The 16,502-nt window shown below is 34.9% G+C and overlaps 1 protein-coding gene across 1 annotated transcript in view; it reads left to right on the top strand.

The window, feature by feature from the left end:
* Positions 1 to 16,502, top strand: part of DYNC1H1 (dynein cytoplasmic 1 heavy chain 1) — a 96,194-nt gene that overhangs the window by 34,359 nt on the left and 45,333 nt on the right. The window contains 13 exon segments of the mRNA XM_051978352.1: positions 5,751 to 5,906; positions 5,993 to 6,106; positions 6,380 to 6,490; positions 6,598 to 6,807; positions 7,297 to 7,443; positions 7,691 to 7,857; positions 7,976 to 8,149; positions 12,369 to 12,534; positions 12,622 to 12,810; positions 12,904 to 13,107; positions 14,409 to 14,691; positions 14,993 to 15,093; positions 15,639 to 15,798. Of these exon segments, the coding sequence (XP_051834312.1) occupies positions 5,751 to 5,906; positions 5,993 to 6,106; positions 6,380 to 6,490; positions 6,598 to 6,807; positions 7,297 to 7,443; positions 7,691 to 7,857; positions 7,976 to 8,149; positions 12,369 to 12,534; positions 12,622 to 12,810; positions 12,904 to 13,107; positions 14,409 to 14,691; positions 14,993 to 15,093; positions 15,639 to 15,798 (2,182 nt within the window).

Raw genomic sequence — 16,502 nt, 5'->3', positions numbered from 1 at the left:
CCTTGTGGAAAATAGGCTTGCATTGTATAGCACTACCTAAAATGCCAAATTTCTTCAGGAATACATGACTTTATATTTGATAAGCCATCCCTTCTTTTTTTTCCACTCTCCATGACCCTTCTTCCTTTCTCAGGCCCACTCAGCTGTCATCTTCCCCTCTGTTAAAGTTAATCCTCAGTATATGGCTGGCATAAGCCCTGCACATACCTAAATTGCATGTTCTTGTTTTTTATTCCTTTTAGCTGGCTACTTTTACTACTGTAGAAAAGGGTTATTTAAAGTAAACAATTGAAATTGGTGGTCCAAGTGTTTTCTAAATTCCTTATAAGCATGGGGTAAAATTTCACATTATGATTTTCTATACAATATGTAAAGCTTCTATATCCAAAAGCTGCTTTGTGTACTGAAGCTAATTCTACCCCTAGGAGAAACCTAGAGAAAAAGGTGATAGGTAGCTCCATGAGGGAAATTTGAAAATCATCTCTTGGATATACCTTTTACTTCAATTGAAAACTGTGAGCTTTTAAACCTCTGGTCCTTATTTTCAGGGGACAAATGGGATTAAAGAGAAGTGGAGAAAGTGAGTCACCTTTCATTAGAGCTTAGAAAAATTATAACACCTTAATTGAACATTAGCACTGGAAAGAACCTTAGAGATTGTCTAATTCAGACTTTTGATAGCTTTAAGTATTAGGCTTCACTTAATACTTTATTAGTTATTACAGTTCAGCTAGTCAACCAACCAGCATTTCAGTTCAGCCATGCTATATTTATCAAGCACCCATTACATGCACTTTGTTCAGTCGTATCTCATTTTCTGTGGCCTGTTTTGGAATTTTCTTGACAAAGATACTGGAATGGTTTGCTATTTTCTTTTCCAGATCATTTTACAGATGAGGAAACTGAGGCAAATGGCATTAAATGACTTGCCTAGGGTTATATAGCTAGTAAGTGTCTGAAGCCAGATTTGAATTCAGATCTTCCTGGCACTTTATCTGCCGTGCTACTGATTATGTGCTGTACTAGACCCTGTTTTATTGACAAGTTATTGACAATATTAAGTCCCTAATAGAGCAGACAAAAGACAAAAATAAAGTAGTCCTTGCCCTCCAGGTCTGTGGGGAGAAATGACAGATAGCATCTACAAATATGTGCAAAATAAATAGAACATTGAGGGGGGTGGAGGTCACGTATTTATCAGTAAGGGGGATCAGGAAAACTTCATCTAAGAGATGATGCTTTAGGGGACAGCTAGGTGGTGCAATGGATAGAACACCAACCTTGAAATTAGGAGGACCTGAGTTCAAATTTGCCCTCAGACACTGAACACTTCCTAGCTGTGTGACCCTGGGCAAATCACTTAATTTCAATTGCCTCAGCAAAAAAAAAAAAAAAAGATGATGCTTGAGATGAGCTTTAAAGGAAAATAAAAATTCAAGAGGTTTAATATTAAAGATTTATTATTTTCTAGTAAATTTATTTTTAATACACATTACTTTATGAATCATGTTTTAAGAGAAAAATCAGAACAAAAGGGAAAAACCATAGGAGAGATTAAAAAAAAAAAACAAAAAACAAAAAAAAAAAACAGAAAAAAGAAGTGAGCATAGCATGTGTTGATTTACATTCAATCTCCTTAGTTCTTTTTCTGTCTGCAAATGGCATTTTCTGTCTGAAGTCTTTTGGGATTACTTTGGATTACTGAATTGCTAAAAAGTTGTTTCATAGTTAATCATTAATCATCACACATTCTTGCTGTTATTGTGTTCAATGTATTCCTGGTTCTACTTGTTTCACTCAGCCATCAGTTCATGTAAATCTTTCCAGGCTAAAGATTTATCCTTAAGTAAAGATTCTAAAAATCAGACTGAAGAGGGCATGATCTGGGGGAAGGAGAAGGCACACTCTATGCAAAAGTATATTGAGTTGAAAGATGGTGGAAAGAATGTGTTGCACAGTGAAGAAGTTAATTTGCCTGGACCAAGAGTACATGACAGGGAGTAATAGATATAGTGAAGTTAAAAAAAAAAAAAAAAAGTAGACCAGGGCCAGATTATAAAGGGTTTTCTGTGCTAAACTGGAATTTGTAAAGTTTAAATAGGGAAATTACATGTTCAGACCTGTGTTTTAGAAAAATCATTTTGTACTAAAGAAGGGAAAGGGACCTGTATGTGCCAAAATGTTTGTGGCAGCCCTGTTTGTAGTGGCTAGAAACTGGAAATTGAATGGATGCCCATCAGTTGGAGAATGGTTGGGTAAATTGTGGTATATGAATGTTATTGAATATTATTGTTCTGTAAGAAATGACCAGCAGGATGAATACAGAGGGGCTTGGAAAGTCTTACATGAACTGATGCTAAGTGAAATGAGCAGAACCAGGAGATCATTATACACTTCAGCAATGATACTGTATGAGGATGTATTCTGATGAAAGTGGATTTCTTTGATAAAGAAACCTAACCTAGCTTCAGTTGATAAATGATGGACAGAAGCAGCTACACCCAAGGAAAGAACACTGGGAAATTAATGTAAACTATTTGCATTTTTGTTTTTCTTCCCGGGTTATTTTTACCTTCTGAATCCAATTCTCCCTGTGCAACTAAGAGAACTGTTCGGTTCTGCAAACATATATTGTATCTAGGATATACTGCAACATATTTAACATATATAGGACTGCTTGCTATCTAGGGGAGGGGGTGGAGGGAGGAAGGGGAAAAATTGGAACAGAAGCGAGTGCAAAGGATAATGTTGTAAAAAAAAAAAAATTACCCTGGCATGGGTTCTGTCAATAAAAAGTTATTATATTTTTAAAAAATCATTTTGGCAGCTATGGAGAAGAGATTGGAAAAGGCAAAGAATTTTGGAATAGATACCAATCAAGGCCAATGAATGAATGAAAATAAATAAAAATCCATTTAATTAATGTTTACTATGTGAATTTATTACTATAGTAATAAATAGTAATAAATGATCAAGTCCAAAGGCCCTGGACTTCAGGTGATATCTATGTTAATGAAGATGAAAGAAGAGGTAATAGAGATATAGGATTTAAATGACCAATCTGTGGGACCTGAAGTGCAAAATTTGAGTTCAGAGAGTGTCTAGGAGAAGGTCCCGGCTGGTAAGTTAAAGAAAGATTAAGGAAGATAAGAATCAAAAATAGGCCATTTAAAGATACCCTTATTAGCTTTTGAGAAACAGTTTGTATGGAGTGGTAGGGACTGGAATCTAGATGTCAGAGAGCTGAGAAAAATGAGACAGTCATTGTTGCATCTTCTCTCTTAAGGAGTTTAGCAGTGGATGGGGAGAATTAAATATGTGTTGATAGCTTGCATGTTGGTAGAATATCAAGTGAGTGTTTTGTAGAGAATGGCAAAAGGGTGAATATGTGGATAAAAAATGAAGAAAGAACCAATAGAGAAAGAGAAAGGGAATATTTGATGGGACAGATTTGAGAAGAGAAAGAAAGGTCTGTGATCAAGAATATATGTGGAATGAGTAACTTTGGCAAAGAGAGAAGACATTGCATTTTCTGAGCCTATATAGCAAAAGAGGAAAGATTAAAGAATAATGTAGAAATGTTTTCAGGCATGGAATTATGGAGATTAAAAATGCCATTAAGAGATAGCTTTCATTATCTTGGAGGTAAAGTCATTTGCTGGTGGAGGGTTGGGAGATATGTTAGAGCTCTGCCTGAGGAGAGATGAAAATTTTTTAATAATTGCTTCAGGTAGTATGATAATCAACTAAAAAAAGTATGTTGCATCACTGAGAGCCTAATTGAGATTAGGAAACAAAGCCAGTCCTTGTAGCTTTGGGGCTTCTTCCTTTAGCAGCTTGTTGCATTGCATCCAGGAATAGAAGGCAAGCAACCTAGAGTTGGAGAAGATTGGCATTAAAGTGGTAGGAGGAAAGGGAGCATTTATGATAAGGGAAAGGAATTTCAGACTTCAAAATCATAGATAGTCTTATATGATAAGGTGTAAGATGTGACTATCTGTGGTGTTCTTCTTCTTTAAAATATAATGGTTCTCTCTGGGAGCAGGTTTCTTGGGGAGGTTTTCTGGAGGCAACCTTAGTTTCGGTTAAAAGTAATAATTACTCCAAACGCAGCCAGGTGATAAAAGTTCAGATCTTTTATTGCTTCCTCCAAAATAGCCTGGTTAGTATTTCTTAGAGGCCTATCTTTCTGCTTGGTTCCAAGAGCTCCCTCCGAATGTCTCCAAATCCAAAGGTTTGTCCTTCAGCCTATAGCCAACACAAAGGTGGAAAATGGAGTGAATCTCTTGTCTCCTTGCCTGGGGCTGGGCAGCTTTCTGGAGAGCCTTTCAGACCAGCTTTGGTCTCAGTGGGGGAAGTGCAGAAGGCCAGCCACCATTCCAAATATCTCCAGCCAGCACCAAGGTGAAAGTTGGAATGAATCTCTCTTGCCTCTGAGAGAGGGCTTCTGGCTCTCAATCTCCCAGTGCTCCTTCCAAGTCTTGTCTCTTTGCCTGGGGCTGAGTTTTCTGGAGAGCCTTTCAGACCAGCCTTCGTCTCAGTGGGGGAAGTGCAGGAGGCAAGCCACCACGGTGGGATGAATGAAACTGGTTGCACTTCTGAGAGAGGGCTTCTCCTGAACTAACTCGACTGGCTCACTGAAGCTTTATTTATGCTCCTTCTCCGAGAGTGGGATTGTGGGATCCAAGAGTGGGATTATGGGTTTCCTCCCAGAGTGCTCTCTGGCCCTAAGAGCTTCTTGCTTATATGAGCTCTCTAAAGGTGTGAACACAAGCATTGTTTCTATCAGTTCTATTTAGTATGTTGTTTCAAATTCTGGCTCATAACATCTCCTCCTAGGATCAGATCAATCATACTGAACCATGCTAAATTAGATAATTATTGTCTCTATCAACTCTAATGACTTAACACTTTGTAAGGATTCCAACAACTATCCATGTTGTTGGATGAGTTTGAGTAGAGATAAAAATTAGAGGAGATTAATTAACTGGAAGTCCAGAGTATTTGAAGGATATTAACCCAAATACTGAAACTCATAAGATGCAACAGAATGGTAGTGGAGGGAGTTGGCAGAAAGTGTAGTCATGAATATCTATAATTCTGGACATGAGTTTAAAAATATATTACCTTGCTATTCAGGAATTTTAAAGATTTACATTGTAAATTAAAATTTTTAACTTGTATTCTTAATTGAGAAAAATGGGAATGTTTTTCTTAGTCTTACACAATCATTTCAAAAAGATGGAAGAAAAGTGTACAGTAGCTATAGTCATTATATTCAAAAAATGGTATTTTAGGTAAGAAAAATTATTCCTTACTCATTCCCTCTAATACTTTACTTAACAATTCTTGTATACAGAATTTATTTTTTAAGTCCCCAAATTTTTAAAAGCATATTAAAGATAGCCCATTACTTCTTGATAATCTTTTACTTAAATTTTTTGTATATAAATTTAACTCTACTTTCTCCTAGAGGCTAAATATAGCACCTTGTTGAACCTACTTAGATATTTTATATTCTTTCTATTTGTGTGTTTTAAGTACATTTTTTATCTTAAACAAGAAGGCACAAATAAATAGATATTTGTTTAGAGTAAAGTGAAGTCTCTCTGGACTTATTACTTTCAGGAGCACATTTTAAAATGATTGATTTTATTTGTAAGTATTCAAATTTCCAAGCAACAAATGTTAACTTTCTACCCTGAGCCTTAGCGTTGCATTTATTTTCATTTTGGCATAACCTATTTTAGGGCAATCTTCGCCCAGAGGAGGCTCTTCAGGCACTTACTATCTATGAAGGAAAGTTTGGGAGACTCAAGGATGATCGTGAAAAATGTGCCAAGGCCAAAGAAGCTCTGGAGCTCACAGATACAGGGCTTCTCAGTGGCAGTGAGGAACGTGTGCAGGTATAAACTACATATTTTTATCACTATCCACTATGGAGAGACTTTTGTTTTCTGTCCCTTAAATAGAATTGCTTCTTTCATAATAGGTGGCTTTGGAAGAGTTACAAGATCTCAAAGGTGTTTGGTCTGAACTTTCTAAAGTCTGGGAGCAAATTGATCAAATGAAGGAGCAACCCTGGGTTTCAGTACAACCACGAAAGGTATATTTCTTTTAACTGTATATCCCTGTGTAATTTTGTGCAACAGATTCAGCCTAAGACTTATTTAAGGACTTAAATGATATTGAATGTTAGCAAAATGTAATTTATGTTCTGTAGACTAAATTTGGTTATTTAGATGCTTATTAAAACTAATTTAAAACTTAGAATTCAGTAATAATAGTGTGTAAAAGTTTTATAGAGAATCACTTTACCATTGTCACATAAAGGGGTTTGTTGATTAGCTAAAAAACAACTTAACTTTTTTTCTCTTAGCTTCGACAAAATTTAGATGCTCTTTTGAACCAGCTAAAAAACTTCCCTGCACGTTTACGGCAATATGCTTCGTATGAATTTGTTCAGAGACTTCTTAAAGGCTACATGAAAGTAGGTACCACTTTAATTTTCTTAATTGCAGTAAATTGTGTTAGAAGCTTATGTTCATGGGTGAATGTATTAGAAGCTTATATTCATGGGTAAATGTATTGTCGTAGATCAACATGTTGGTGATTGAATTGAAATCGGAGGCGCTTAAAGATCGTCATTGGAAGCAACTGATGAAGAGACTTCATGTTAATTGGGTTGTATCTGAATTGACCCTTGGCCAGATCTGGGATGTTGACCTGCAGAAAAATGAAGCCGTTGTCAAAGATGTCCTACTTGTAGCACAAGGGGAAATGGCTTTGGAAGAATTTTTGAAACAGGTAAACATTAAAATTGGAAGGCTTCTGTTCAGTATGATGATAATATGGTACTATGGATTTGGAGCCATAAATTCTAACTTGGAATCTGGTCTCTTGCATATTCGCTATGTGACCTTAGGCAAATTGCAATTTCTTGGAGCATATTTCCGCATCTCTAAGACAGGAACCTTTGTACTAATCAATTTATAGAGTAACTAGGATTAAATGAGGTTATATATATATATGTAGGGCTTTGTAAGATACAAAACCAAATCAAATGCAACATTAAGCTTCTAGCAATGGCGTGATATGGTGAATTATAGAGTTAGAAAATATTCAGTATTTACTAAATATATCCTATGACAGGGATAGTGAGGTGGGAAGCATAATTTTGACATTTTGCAACAGACAATAACAAACAATTATATCTTTTCTTAAATCTTCCTAACTTTTTAATACTCATGAAGCTGAATACTCAAATACTGATATTCCTTTGTCATTTAAATTCAGATTAGAGAAGTGTGGAATACCTATGAATTAGATTTGGTTAACTATCAGAATAAGTGTCGCCTGATTCGTGGATGGGATGACCTTTTCAACAAAGTCAAAGAACATATCAATAGCGTCTCTGCCATGAAGTTATCTCCATATTACAAGGTACCTTATTATTTTGCCCCAGTTTTATCGTTTCACCAGCCACATTTTCACATAACTATTGATCCTCATTGTTTTGAACTTTTGATTAGAGGCCTATTAAATTTGAGTCCATAATAATGAGTGGAACTTTTAACATTTAAGAATGAATTCTAAATTACCATGCAACTATCAGAGAGACTGCTAGGTGGGAATGTGGGTGGAATTCTGAAGGTTAGCAATTAATTCCCTGCTACTTTTTTATAATTAGGTTTTTGAGGAGGATGCTTTGAGCTGGGAAGACAAGCTGAATCGAATAATGGCTCTCTTTGATGTGTGGATTGATGTTCAGAGACGCTGGGTCTATCTTGAAGGCATCTTTACAGGCAGTGCTGATATTAAGCACCTTCTGCCAGTGGAAACCCAAAGATTCCAAAGGTGTGTTTTGAAATCACGATTCCTCAAAATGAAGACATAGAAATAGTTATTCTTGACCTCATCTTAAGCTTTTATTTTAAAAAAACAAACTAATTTATTTTTTTCATTGCACTTTTAGCATCAGTACAGAGTTTTTGGCACTAATGAAAAAGGTATCAAAATCCCCCCTTGTTATGGATGTTCTGAATATTCAGGGTGTGCAGAGGTCTTTGGAGAGGCTGGCAGACTTGCTTGGAAAGATCCAAAAAGCATTAGGAGAATATCTGGAAAGAGAGAGATCATCCTTCCCAAGGTATTAAATTTTTGACAAGTCTTATAACATAATTTAATATCAGCTATGTTTCATCTTTCATTGATAATCATTTGTTATTTGTTTACCATTTTCTATACTACATGTTTGTTCAATTTTATTTATCAATTGAATGCTACGAATTGCTGATAAATAACTTCAGACTTTCCTATCAACTTCATTAAACTCTTGAACAGTTAGCTTAGTAAAAGATATTAGGAGGGAAACAATCTGAAGAAATGCACAGTCAGGAAACTGGGTCTGACTTTGGGCTCTGCTTTGACCATAAACAAGTCATTTAATTTCTCTGAGCCTGTTTTTCCAGCTACAAAATGGGGTTAATGCTGCCAGTATTGTCTGCCCAATTGTCTGTGGGCAAAGAGAAACATATAAATCTTAGTAGAATAGTGATGGGGGGGAAGGAGCCTCTCTGTGGGATATAGTATGGTATCTTCTCTGTGATTTGTGGTCTTAGTTGCCTAGAGCAGGGGTATCAGATTTGCCACTAGAAAAAAACTAGAACTAGATTAAAATGTATTTGGGGAAGGATTAACAACAACAACAAATACAGTAAAATAGAGATGATCAGTATGCACCCAGCAAGGTTCCATTTCTATTTGAGTTTGACTTCTTTTATCTGGAGCACTGAGAGGTTAAAGTGACTTGAACCCAAGTCAGCCAGGTCTCCATTACTAGGCATCTGAATTCAAGTTGTAACAATTAATAATAAATTTTAAAAGGCAGGGAGGATCACAACTCATCCTTCTAGGTTATGGGGAGGCTAATACCTCCAAAGAGAGGCTGAATTTGACCCTAGGCTAAATTAAAAGTTCCCTTTGTCTTATCAAGGTTTCAGGGCATATGGCTAGCTCCATAGAAGACATCCTTTTCCAAGAAAAGCCCATATCTTCTTATCAAGTTACTTTTGATTGGGGGGTACTCGTTAACCATGTGTTCTGATTACCCCTGCTCTGCCTCTTATCTAATTAAGTACTTGTCTCATCAAATCAAACTAGGGTACTTTTTGTCATCTTGGTCTATATACCCTAACTCTTTTTTTTATTTAATATTTTTCTTACTTATACTTAAAACATTGTTTTTTACATTTGTTTTTAAATTTTTTGAGTTCTAGGTTCTCTTCCTTATCCTCACCCACAATATGGAAAACCATATATGAAGTTATACAAAACATTTTCATTAAAGTCATGTTACAAAAGAAAACATAGATCTCCCACCCTAATAAGAATAAAAATCCTCAAGGAAAATGAAGTTTAAAAAAAGAAAGAAAAAGAAAGAATGCTTCAATTTGTGTTGAGACAAAATCAATTCCTTCTCTGGGTATGGATAGGATTTTTCATAAGTCCTTCAGATTAGTTGTGAATCATTGTATTGTGGAATAGCAAAGTCATTTACAGCTGATCATCCCAGAACACTTTGCTTGAGTTCATGGAGGAATTTCCAGCTGTTTTTTTTTTTTTTTTTTTTTTTCTGAGAGCATCCTGCTCATCATTTCCTAGAGAACAATAATATTCCATCACAAACACATACCCATGTTATTGAACCATTCCCCAATTGATGGGCATCTCCTCAGTTTCTATTCTTTTTTTGCTCTAGAAGGGAGCTGCTATGAATATTTTTTGCATACATAGGTCATTTTCCTTTTTTTTAAATTTCTTTTGGTATTAATGCTTTGTAGTAGTGTTATTAGGTCAAAGGCTATGCATGAATTTATAGTCCTTCGGGCACAGATCATATCTTTGGATCATTTATCAATTGGGGCATGGCTCTTATTTTTTATAAATTTGATTTAGTTCCTTTTGTGTTTGAGAAATGAGGCCTTATGAATAAAAGAAACTTACTTTAAAATTCTTTCTGCAGTTACTATTGCTAACTGTATTTCCCCCATTTCATCTTCTTAATTCTTTATGGTTCTTTGGGAATATGGGAATACAACTGAAGCAGTATCTATCCTCTTGATTGTAATCTACTAAGAATCTCAGTAAGGTTCATACACCATAATTTTTATTAATCACCTTCATTCCATATACTAAGACCCAACAAAATCTATGCAAAACAGTTCTTTTGACAGTCTTTTGTGAGTGCATAGCCTTGCTGTGCTGGTGGGTCTAGATATTATATTCACCTCTGAATAATTCATTACACAATATTTTACATAATTCTCATGGGTTACCCTCACCTGTCTTGGTGTTTATCAGTTAACCTTCCCCAAAAGAAGAAAGAATAAAATTTAAATAAAATATACATCTAAATAACACTAACAGATAAAGGGCAAAAGGAAAAACAAAATCCACTCAAAAGGAAAAGTGCAGGCCAAATATGCTCCCAAGGCACATGGATCTCCTCTAACAGAAATATGGGCTCTATTGGAAGTTACCTTCAAATGAGAAACTAAACTCTCCTGTAGCAAAATTCCTCTACTGGGTACTCACCCAGTAGAGCAACCTATAAATTTCTTCAGTGAATCCTTGAAATACCTAGGGTAACTGTGGAGATCTGGTTTTACCATAAGCTAATGTAGGCCATCTTAAAAAAAAAAAAAACACAAACTCAGACAGACCCCAAAGATACATAGAGATCCTGAGCATCTATTGTAAATCAATTCCCAACACCCTTAACTCTGTATAATATGGGCATTGGATGATGGGGTGGCTTATATTATTATTATGCCAAGATTATTAGCCTTAATAAAATAATAATGGAGAGTTATATAGCTTCATTGTTATGGGTGACAGTTATACACTTTTTTTCTTTAGAGGTATTCGCACAATAGGAATAACTTGTGTAGCATATATAAATTTTCTGGAATAGAAAAATGTTTTAACTGCAATTAAAATTAAGAAATTAAGTTTGAATTTTTATTGTAATTTAATTTTATTTAATTTTTTAAAAATTAAATTAAAATTTAATTAATTATATTTAATGTTTTATTTTAATTAAATTTTTATTTAATATTTAAAGAAGACCAGCCCAGAAGAAATCTACTTAAAATAGGACTGGTTGAATATAAACATCTTTCTGTGTAGTAAAATTATCGACATTCTATTAAAAACCATTGATATTATATATTAATATCATAATGTGGCTAGATATACTTTAAATATATATCAGTCTCTCTGAAGATACTTAAGAAGATTAGTCTGTACTTCCCCTGGGTAGTTTAGTTACTTGCCCTGCCTAAGGTAGTGGGGAAAGGGGGGGTGGGGAGGGAGTGGAGTGGGAACAGACAATATATAGAAGCCCCTTTCTTCTTTGAGTGTCGGTTGTTATATACCCAGGGTAGAAACTTATTTAATTTACATTTTAAACTGTCTTATTAATATCTTTTGTTTTCATATCTATCATTTTTGTATATATGTGTACTTTCTTTCTTTTTTCTCTCCCCTTCCCCCAACTTCCTCCCCCCCCATTTCTAGAATTGAACCCTTCCTTGTAACAAAGTAAAAAACAGTTAAACTAAAGCAACTGATAAAGAGACTGCATCTGACAAGCATTCTGTTATTGTAGAATAACTGAATTTTAATGGGACTTTTGATTCACAGAAAAATGCAGTTAAGGGGAAAGCATAAGTGAAAAGCTGCAAAGCAACTTAGAGCTAACTTTCATTTTTAAAGCTAATTTAAATTTTTTTTAAAAATATTGTTAAATTTTCCTACTTTTAAAATTAAGGGGAAAGTGTTAGTGGGGTGGAGGATGGGGATGACATGGGAGAGTAAAGACCAACATTTCTAGCTTCAGTTCCTTCTAGTTCCTACCAAAATGGTTCTAGCTTTTCTTGAGAGATGATAGATAGCCCATAACATGCTCACCAATCCAACCAACTTGCTATCCCAGCTCTAGGCAACCTAGGCCTAAAAGAATTCCTGAAGTTAAATGAATGGCCTGACATTCTGTAATCTAAATTCTTTTTACTCAAAGAAACCTTCCATATGTATCTACTTATGAATAGGATTAATTAATAACTTCATCTTTATTTAATATTACTCTTACTCATTTTTGAATGTTATCTCTTAGTATTGAAGAAGAAAAGGGAGTAAACAGCTGTTTAAGCTAGGAATTAAAGGAAATTTAGCCTGAGTTGAATCCAATTCTGGCTTGAGGATCCAGTTTAATATGCTTAAGATTTAACCATAAAATGAATGTTTGTGTATTTATATTCTAATTTTACTTGAGCAGCTTAAAATAATTCTTTTATCATTTCTAGGTTCTACTTTGTTGGTGATGAAGATTTGCTTGAGATAATTGGAAACAGCAAGAATGTGGCCAAATTGCAGAAACACTTCAAAAAAATGTTTGCTGGAGTTTCTAGTATCATTTTAAATGAAGATAACTCCATCGTCTTGGGAATTTCTTCACGTGAAGGAGAAGAGGTAGACAAAAGTTTAATTTCATGGCATGGGGAATAACACTTTAAATTTCTACAGGTTTCAGAGTTTTTTTTTATTTAATTATTTCAGGTCATGTTTAAAACTCCTGTGTCAATCACAGAACATCCCAAAATCAATGAATGGCTCACACTGGTGGAAAAAGAAATGAGAGTTACTCTAGCTAAACTTCTTGCTGAATCTGTTACAGAAGTAGAAATCTTTGGCAAGGCAACTTCAATTGATCCTAATACCTATATCACTTGGATTGACAAGTACCAGGTAACTTGAATTGCAGATTTATTTGACTATATATCCCTAAGGAAAGGTGTATTTACTGGTTTTGAAAACTTGTACTTTACAATTACTTTTCAGGCCCAGCTTGTTGTTTTGTCAGCCCAGATAGCTTGGTCTGAAAATGTAGAATCTGCACTGACCACTATTGGAGGTGGGAGTGATGGTGATTCACCAACTCCTCTACAATCTGTGCTGACCAATGTTGAGGTCACATTGAATGTTTTGGCTGACTCAGTGCTAATGGAACAGCCCCCATTGCGCAGAAGAAAATTGGAACATTTGGTAAGTGTTGTGCCCTGATTTTACAGCTGAAGTCATGACTGTAAAGAAAATGAATCTGAAATGTGTTCATATTTATCATTTTAAAAGAGAGGGGATTCTAGATAGAAAGTCTGTAAGCTATCAGTAAAAATTGAGATCAGAGCCAGCTGAAAGATAGATACTCTGTTGGAGGAGTGTGTGAGTTCTGGGAATTGCCCTAGGTGAAATCCTACTCATCCTTTAAAGTTTAGCTTAAACATCACTTCCAGCCTTATCTGATTTTTCCTAGTTACTTATAAACTCTCCCTTGGGCTTCTCATAACATTTTATTTAGCAAGTCTAATCCATATGTCATGCTATGTTTATTATATAATTGCTGCCATTTTTTCATTTACTAAGCTCTTTGAAAGAGAGGGATTTTGGCTTATTAAACTTGATTTTTTTTTTTTCTTAAGATCTAGCATAGTGCTTCATACATTGCAAGAGTTTAATAAATGTTCAATGAGTAAAGGAATTTTTATCTACTCATTCTTAATGCTTTCTTCATAAGAAGGTGGCTGCAGTGATATTTGAGGGACTGAGAGTTGTGGGGAAGAATTGCCTTATTAAAAATAAAGGGGTTCACATACTTAGAGGCTTACTTGCTGGGGCTTAGCCTGATTTAGGTATGGAACATATTTGTAGTATATTTACCAGAACTAAAAACTAATATATGAGTTGTAATCCCCTTGCAGAAATTTCTGTTTTGCATCTTTATTATTTTTTTTCCCTGGTTGAGGCAATTGGGGTTAAGTGACTTGCCCAGGGTCACACAGCTAGGAAGTGTTATGTCTGAGACCAGATTTTACTTCAGGGCTGGTGCTCTATCCATTGAGATACCTAGCTACCCCTGTTTTGCATCTTTAATAGAAAATTCTTAGTAATAATAATAATAATCACTAGCGTTTACATAATATTTCAAAGTTTGGAAAGTACTTTATAAATGTTATCTCATTCTAGCCTCACAACAACTCTGGAAATAGGTACTATTATTATTACCATTTTACAGATGAAAAAATTGAGGCAAATAAAGATTAAGTGACTTGCCCACCTAAATAAATATCTGAGGTCACCTTTGAATTTAAGTCTTCCTTAATCCAGGTCCCAAAATCTAACTACTTAATCTGTTATTAGTAGTAGGTAGCCCTGTGTAATCTACAAAAGTCTTTGAAATAATATTTAAATTGAATCTTAACAACTACTCCATCCCCAAAATGTGAAGAACATAATGCATTACTTTAGTTAGTGATAAATTGTTTTCTTACTCTACTGTCTGTCTTTAGATTACAGAGTTAGTTCACCAGAGAGATGTTACAAGATCCCTACTTAAAAGCAAGATTGACAACTCTAAATCCTTTGAATGGCTTAGCCAGATGAGATTCTACTTTGATCCTAAGCAAACTGATGTGTTGCAACAACTGTCTATTCAAATGGCTAATGCCAAGTTTAACTATGGTTTTGAGTACCTTGGTGTTCAAGATAAATTGGTACAAACTCCACTTACTGACCGCTGCTATTTGACAATGACACAAGCCTTGGAAGCAAGACTTGGAGGATCTCCATTTGGTGAGTTATAATTTCAGATCAGTATTACTGTGATTGAATTCATGTTAATTTGGTATATTAAGGTTCACAAAAGCACTTTTCTCATAGCTCTCCACTGTCTGTGGTTACAGAGGAAAAAATAGACTTAGGAACAGAAGTAACTCAATCACTTAGCTGATGAAACTGATTCATCTTCTAAGTTCCAAATCCAGCACCATTCTCTAGTGGAAAAAAGTATTTCAGCATTTCATGAAAATTGGTAAAGGATATTGTGGTAATAGTCTGAATTGGGGTCCTAATTGTTCCTCTCTTCAAATGTTAGGTCCTGCTGGCACTGGCAAAACGGAATCTGTCAAAGCTCTTGGACATCAGCTTGGGCGATTTGTTCTTGTTTTTAACTGTGATGAAACATTTGATTTCCAGGTAAATAGAAATTTTTTTTTTGGTATTATATAACTATAACTGTGTGTGTGTGTGTAAATTATATATTTGATTCCTGAAAAATATCATTTGGGAGATTTCATGTTATTAGATTCACAATCATAATGCATAATTTTAGAAATTATGGATAGTTCAATGGATGTAAGATTTTTTTTTATCTCTTTTAACTTAATGCCCTATTGTGACCTTGCCAGTTATAATTCTAGAATGGAAGCTACCTAAAATTAGACCAGGTGACTCCTTTGTTGGTATCCTGACCATTCAGGACTTTACCCAGATCAGATGCATTTAGCATTTCGCTCAAATATTTGACAATTATTGAACTTGGAAATTTCATATATTCCCATTTAAGAAAGGCTAAGCAACTATAGCTTAAGGATTTGGAATTTTTTTTTTAATTCAGTTTAAGTGAAGAAATATTTAAGTGGTAGTTTTAAAATTTTTATTAGGTAGTAAGGGAATCCAGGAATATGTCCATCTTAAAACTGAGCTTTTTTACTTATCCAATGATTCTTTCTCTTTTTTAGGCAATGGGGCGTATCTTTGTGGGACTTTGTCAAGTAGGTGCTTGGGGCTGCTTTGATGAGTTCAACAGATTAGAGGAGCGCATGCTTTCTGCTGTGTCCCAACAGGTTCAGTGCATTCAGGAGGCCCTACGAGAACATTCTAATCCAAACTATGATAAAAGTAAGACTTTGTTACTGGTTAAATCCCTTTTTCCCTTGAAATAATATAAATATAAAATAAATACATATGTATGTATACATATTCACATGTCTATATATAAAGATAATTTAACCTCTCAATGATGATTTATGACCATCATTTATATCCCGGTGGTACAATTATAATGATCTATTAAAGATAAGAACATTTGCTTCTTGATACTAAAAGACCTCAGACCTATATTGCTCTTTGGGTTCTCATATCTGTGTTTTGGTCTCTTGCAACTCTCAGTGTGTTTTACTGCAAGTAGGTCAAGTCCATTTTTTCTATTTTTTTAATCTTTCAAAAAGGAATATCTTGTCCCTTACACAGTGAGACATTATTCTTAAAACAGCAAAAATTGAAAGGAAGAAAAATGTTAGTAAAATGAGCCAATCTATCACCTTTATGTGTTGTATGCAATATACTGAGAAATTTATAAGCAAAGTACAGTGTGTTAAGTGAAGTTAGAGGAAGGGAAGGAAAGATAATTTTTGACCAGGGAAGGCAGGGAAAGATTCATGGAAAGGGTGACATTTGAACTGGAAGTTTGGGTAGGGTTTCACCCAGCAGATATGGTTAGCAGTAAAGGGATAAGGATGCCACCATAGTATAGGAATGAAGATGTAGCTACAGAACTCCGGGAGCAAAGGGCCCCATCAGAATTATCTCATTTCTATTATTGT

This window comes from Antechinus flavipes, chromosome 2 (assembly GCF_016432865.1).
Source record: "Antechinus flavipes isolate AdamAnt ecotype Samford, QLD, Australia chromosome 2, AdamAnt_v2, whole genome shotgun sequence".
Lineage (NCBI taxonomy): Eukaryota > Metazoa > Chordata > Mammalia > Dasyuromorphia > Dasyuridae > Antechinus > Antechinus flavipes.
The sequence above is the reverse complement of the archived record's forward strand: the minus strand, read 5'-3'. Positions and strand labels throughout refer to the sequence as shown.